This window comes from Bison bison, unplaced genomic scaffold, assembly GCF_000754665.1.
Source record: "Bison bison bison isolate TAMUID 2011002044 unplaced genomic scaffold, Bison_UMD1.0 scf7180017864295, whole genome shotgun sequence".
NCBI lineage: Eukaryota > Metazoa > Chordata > Mammalia > Artiodactyla > Bovidae > Bison > Bison bison.
The window spans coordinates 7,140,099-7,145,784 of NW_011494867.1; the positions used below are offsets into that span (position 1 = coordinate 7,140,099).

The window sequence follows — 5,686 nt, forward strand, 5'->3', positions numbered from 1 at the left end:
GGTCTCCGCGCAGCACCTAGAGCACCTCGGCAGGCGGGGGCGGGGCGGGACGGGGCGGCTCCGGGCCGGAGCAAGCCGGAGCGAGCTGGCTGGACGGGGGCGTGGGGGCGAGGCCCCGAGAGGGGCGGGGCCTGACAGGGCCGCTTGCGGGAGGGGCGTGGACGCTCGGAAGGCCCTGAGGCCCGGAAGGGGCGGTGGCGAGGGGCGGGGACTGGCTCGTGGAGTAGGCGGGCCAGGCCGAGCTGGGCGGGGCGTCCCGGGAGGGGTGGGACCACGCCTTCAGGCGGTGCTTCTGGGCGAGTGAAAGCTGTAAGTCAGTTTATGTGACTTCCAAGACCCACCCAGGCTGTGAGAAGGGCTCCAGGCAGGAGTGGTGCTCTTGGGTCCTCGGGAAAGAGGATCAAGGTTACCCAGAGCAGTATTCATAGCAGATCCAAAGAATCATTCCAGCCAAAGTTGGTTGTTGGGCACTGGCCAAAGGTGCGCTAACACAAATGCAGTTTCTCTTTGACTTTTTGAAATATTGAAAACTTTATTACTTTGCATATTCCCCAAATCCTACAGTCTCCAAAGAGGGGAGAAACCGAATCATGAAGCTTATAGAGGGGCAAGGACTTGTTGAAGGGTCAGGAGTGGCTTCTGGTGGAGTCTATACTGCAGGAGCTACTGCAGTAGCAGTCAAAAGGCAGAGAGTTGAGACCCAGCATGATCAGCTCCTTACTTAAGCAGTCCTGTGACTGAAACTTTAGGAGAAAAGCAGAAGACAAGTCTCACCCAATCCAAGGAGACAGAAAATTAGGTTTGAGAAAAGACCTCGCCTTTAACACAGATTTTGTGGAATAGGCAAGAATCAGCAAAAAAACACTGGAGTGAGAAACACCTCAATCTCCACACTGTCAGTATTACAGGGCATACCTTGAAGTATATGCGTGTGTGAGTATATGTGCGAATATGTGTGTGTTTGGGAGACCCAAATGTTGTGCTAACATTCTTCCTCACTTACAAAACTGGGGAAGTCAACACATCTGTGCAGTGGTTTGCAAGCGCTGTCATGCTCCTCTGAGTTGTCCTTTCCTCTGAGTACACTGAGCCTTCGTTATGTGCCTGGGAGGACGCACTATCTTTGTAATTCTCACCAAAGCCCTACTGGTAGGTATTATACTCATTTCATAGATGAAGAGCTGGAGGCTTGGAAAGGTTAACTAACTTTCCCAGGAGTGGAATGAGGGAGACATTCTATGGCTTAAGCATACTAGGTGTCAGTAGCATCACTTGCTCATCAGTCCAATTTGCAGTCAACTGCTCTTAAGCTCAGTTCTGTTTGGGATGCTGACTGATTCACAGTGCTGTATTCTAAACTCCAGATCTTGGTTAGTTTCCATAATATCAGTGTTCTATTTTTACTGTTTTGTTGCAAGTCACTTCAGCATAATGCAAGCCATGCCCTAAAATATTTATTCCCAGCTTCAATAACTCATTTGATACAAAGAACAGGGTCACTTATCAATCTGTGGGCTATGTCATGGGCCCTTATGCCAAAGCAGTAGGAAGTGTGTCTTTTTTTTTAATGTAACAAGCATTGGGGATTAAAATTTTTTTTCCATCTGATTATCTTTGTAGCATCCATGGCTTGAGATGTGAAAGGTCATCTCATTACACAATTGGTACAGGCACCTGAAAATTCAGGTGGTGATTTCTTTCAGGTGTCTCAAAGGGGTCTGCTCATCTCTTTGTGCAGATATATTTATTTCTCTCACAAAAATACAATGAAAGAAGTTTACAATTTGATATTTACAGTCAATAGAGAAGTGGAGAATAGTTGGAAAAAGAAACGAAGAATTTATAACTAATCCAGATCTTAGAACTTTTCCTGTTTAAAACAAACAGACAGTATGTGTTTGGGTTGATTTCTGTGCCATATTTTCAGAAGACATGTGTACACTTTGCTATGAGTTATTTGATGCATGTCTGCAAATATAGCTCATGACAAAATACATAAGGGATGATGGGTTTTGCGGTGGATAGAAGATAAACCCCCCAAGGTTTTATGTGCATTGTCATGTTATGTGTCTCTCTGTAAAGGATCCTGGCTTTTCATTGTCAGTAGTAGAGTGGGATCCTGGTTCAACCATCATAAAAGGAAATTTAAGCTCTCATCCAGATAGAAAGCTGGCAGTAGTTCAGCTTCCTTGTTACACTAGCTATTTAAAGACCTCACCAAGTATACATGTTCCTTTCATCTTTCTGCTCTGCCATCTTCAGATTGTACCCCATGGTCTCAAGGTAGCTGTCAGAGTTCCAGCAGTCTTACACCGAACAGTGTCCAGCAGCCCTTGAACTCATCTCTTTTTATTACCAAACTGACCTTTCCCAGAAGTGTCTCAGAGACCTCTTTTCAAAATTTTCATTGGCCAGACTGGATCATGTGGCCACCCTAAATGGATGGCTCATTGTCAAAGGCTATTATCAAGACAGATTGAGATATACTTTGAGGCGGCTGCAGCCTCACCTTGCTGTGTGTCACGTGGGGTAAGGGTAGTGGCTACTTGAATAAATCACGATTCTGACAGCAAGGAGGAAAGCATGGAATGGATCTGGGGCAGGTAACCTAGAGTATCTGCTCCAATGGGTGTGTGAGGAGAGACAAGACAGGGTGAATTGGAGAGGATTCATCAGGTGCTTCCACTGTGCAGCAGAGGGGAAATGTACACTTGTCCTCACAGTTACCTGGAAGACTTTTATTATCTAGATCTGTGGTTTTCAGAATTTAAAGCATGTTTATCATATCTGACTGCACATTGGAATCACGTAGGGGGCATAAAAAATATTGATGCCTGTGACCCAGAGATGCTGATAGATAAATTGGGGTGAAGTCTGGGGTTTCTAGCATGTAGGCAAGATTGACAGAGAAGGCAATGGCACCCCACTCCAGTACTCTTGCCTGGAAAATCCTATGGACGGAAGAGCCTGGTGGGCTGCAGTCCATGGGCTCGCTAAGAGTTGGATACGAATGAGCAACTTCACTTTCACTTTTCACTTTCATGCGTTGGAGAAGGAAATGGCAACCCACTCCAGTGTTCTTGCCTGGAGAATCCCAGGGATGGGGGAGCCAGGTGGGCTGCCGTCCATGGGGTCTCACAGAGTCGGACGTGACTGAAGAGACTTAGCAGCAGCAGCAGGCAAGATTGAGAAACACTAGTATAGATCAGCACTTCGCAAAATATTGCCTAAAGAACACTAGCCCTGAATGAAGTGCTGTAATACCAGAAGCCTTGGTTATAGGGGCTTGGGAATCATTACACATGTTATTGTTCACACTTATCCCAGGAGATTCACAGTGCACATTTAGCATATTAAAAGCTCTAACAATTCCCATGCTAAAGAATTTATATGTCCAGTGTTTCCCACATTTGATCTAGAAACGTTTAAGGGAGGACGACAGCTGTTATGAGGTGAATTGTGTCCCCTAAAGAGATAGGTTAAAGTCCCAGCCCCCATACTGGGGAGAAGGCCATGTGACAACTAAGGCAGAGGTTATAGTGATGCACCTACAAGCCAAGGAATGCCAAGGATTGCTGGCACACACTAGAAGCTAAAAGAGAGGATTCCTTCATAGAGCCTACCACAGGAGCATGGCCTTGTCAGCACCTTGATTGTGGACTTCTATCCTCCAAAACTGTGGAGCAATACTTTTTTATTGTTTTAAGCTACCCAGTTTGTGGTACTTTGTTCTGGCAACCCTAGCAAACTAATACGACATCCCTTAGCATCTGTTGGACCACAGTTTGGGAAACCCTGAGCTAGAATCATTCAAAGGCAACTCCTGACTGACCGAGAAGATGAAATAATTAGTCTGTAGAGGGGATCTTTTCCCCATGAACTCCAGACAATATTTGTTTTATTTTTAGGAGGAAATACATTTGAACAGTATCATAGTGGTGGCAACCATATGTATGTATTTCTCTTATCTTTTTTTGCTTGCCAGGCTTGGTGACTCTAATATGGACACAGAAAAGTACTAACCTGGAGAGATTACAGAATCACTGGTAAGTGTAGGCCTAATGTGCTGGCCTTCCCCTATTCTACAGATCATGCCTGGACCAACAGCTTAAATTTGGGGCATAGTTGAAACAGGTTGTGGGTGCCAGACCTCAGACAACAGGCTGCTCACTGCTGCTTCCAGGCTCCTGTCTTTTACATTTAATGCCCAGAAAACTGAGTATCTTCATCAGTAGCAAATCGACGATCTCTCCTTCCTCCGACAGCTGCAGAGGGAGAAAGAACCATGTGACTTAGGTAGAGCTGTTCTCTTCAGAGGCTTTTCTTTCTTATGGGGAAACCATGGTTTTTTCATCCACTTTGGTCCCTGCCAAAGTGATATCACTGTTTAGAGTTGCTTTTGTTTTGGAATTGACTTCCTTCTGGGAATCTTAAGGGTATTCACTCCTGCCTTTATCCTCAGGGATTTCCTTCTTCCCCTCCATTGAAAATGACAAGATGCCCTCTACCACCCCCAACAAAGGCTATTAGGAATTTGTGTACAAAGACTCTCCTGTGTTGCTGCTGGGAATGTGAAATGGAGAAGAGTTTGGTGGTTTCTCAAATTTAAGCTAAAGTGACCACATGACATCTTGAAATAAATTTCTAGCCCCAAGATGGAGCCACTCCTGCCCAGGGTGCCATGTCAGCAAATTGAAACTTGTGTGTCTTTTGTGTCTCTGTAAAGATTCCCCCAGCAATGCAGTATAGCCAGTCAGCCAGTCCCCAGACGCTAGACCACTCCAGGCTCTATACTTAATTCCTCTTTCTTCTCACCCCAAACAAGCCTGACTCTGTGGCCCTGGCCAATCAGATATTTTCTGTTTTCTACTTCCTTATCCTTTATTCTTTATCCTATAAAAGTTTCCTGCCTTACACCCCATTTTGCAGATCTCTGAATGGAGACAGTCCACTTCATGAAATATTAACTTTTGTTTGTCATCACCTAAAATCCAACGGGTTCTCAGTCTTGACTGTACATGCAGACCACACAAGAAATTTTAGGAATACCAGTGGCTGGATCCTTCCCCCCGGGATTCTGTTTTTATTTGCCTCAGGTGCAGTAGCAGGCATTTCCAGAAGCCCCCAGATGATTCTAGTCTACAGGCATAGCTGTGAATCACCGATGTAACGAACAGAGTCCCAAGCTGGGAACTGGAGATGTGATTCTAGTCTGCCTTTCATTTGCTATGATCTTGGGGAATTAATTTCCTCCTTCTGGGCCTCAGTTTCCCTTCCTGTGAAATGAGGGCCTTGAGCTACAGTGATCCTTTAGTTCCCCTAATGTCTGATGCTGCTCAGCCAGCCTCTTCTTAGTTCAAGGTCAGTGACTTTTGAAGACCAAGCCAAAGGGACCCACCTGATAATATTTTTGCTCTTCATTGAACGCCACCAGGATGACAGAGATAAACAGATTCAGCACCACAAATGTCACGAAAATGATGCAGGACCCAATTAGGAAGGAGCCGAGCAATGGGCTGTAGTCCAGGACCTGTCAGGAAGAGAACCAGAATCATCCCTCAGGGTCCTGTGTGCTAGTGGTCACTTCCCTCAGTAGGCACCTTCAGAGGGAAGCTGGTCCTTAGAGCTAGGCAGATCCTGGAGCCAGGCAGTTTCCCTTCTGCCTGGGGACTGAGAGTGTGGGCAT

The 5,686-nt window shown here is 45.8% G+C and overlaps 1 protein-coding gene across 1 annotated transcript in view; it reads right to left on the reverse strand.

Annotated features, from left to right (window-relative positions):
- Positions 1 to 3,990: 3,990 nt before the first annotated feature.
- PKD1L2 (polycystic kidney disease 1-like 2) overlaps positions 3,991 to 5,686 on the reverse strand; it is a 112,232-nt gene continuing 110,536 nt past the window's right edge. The window contains exons 42-43 of the mRNA XM_010850791.1: positions 5,399 to 5,530; positions 3,991 to 4,265 (exon numbers count right to left, since the gene is read on the reverse strand). Coding sequence (XP_010849093.1) covers positions 4,152 to 4,265; positions 5,399 to 5,530 — 246 coding nt within the window. The 3' untranslated portion in view covers positions 3,991 to 4,151. The remainder of the gene's footprint in view (positions 4,266 to 5,398; positions 5,531 to 5,686) is intronic.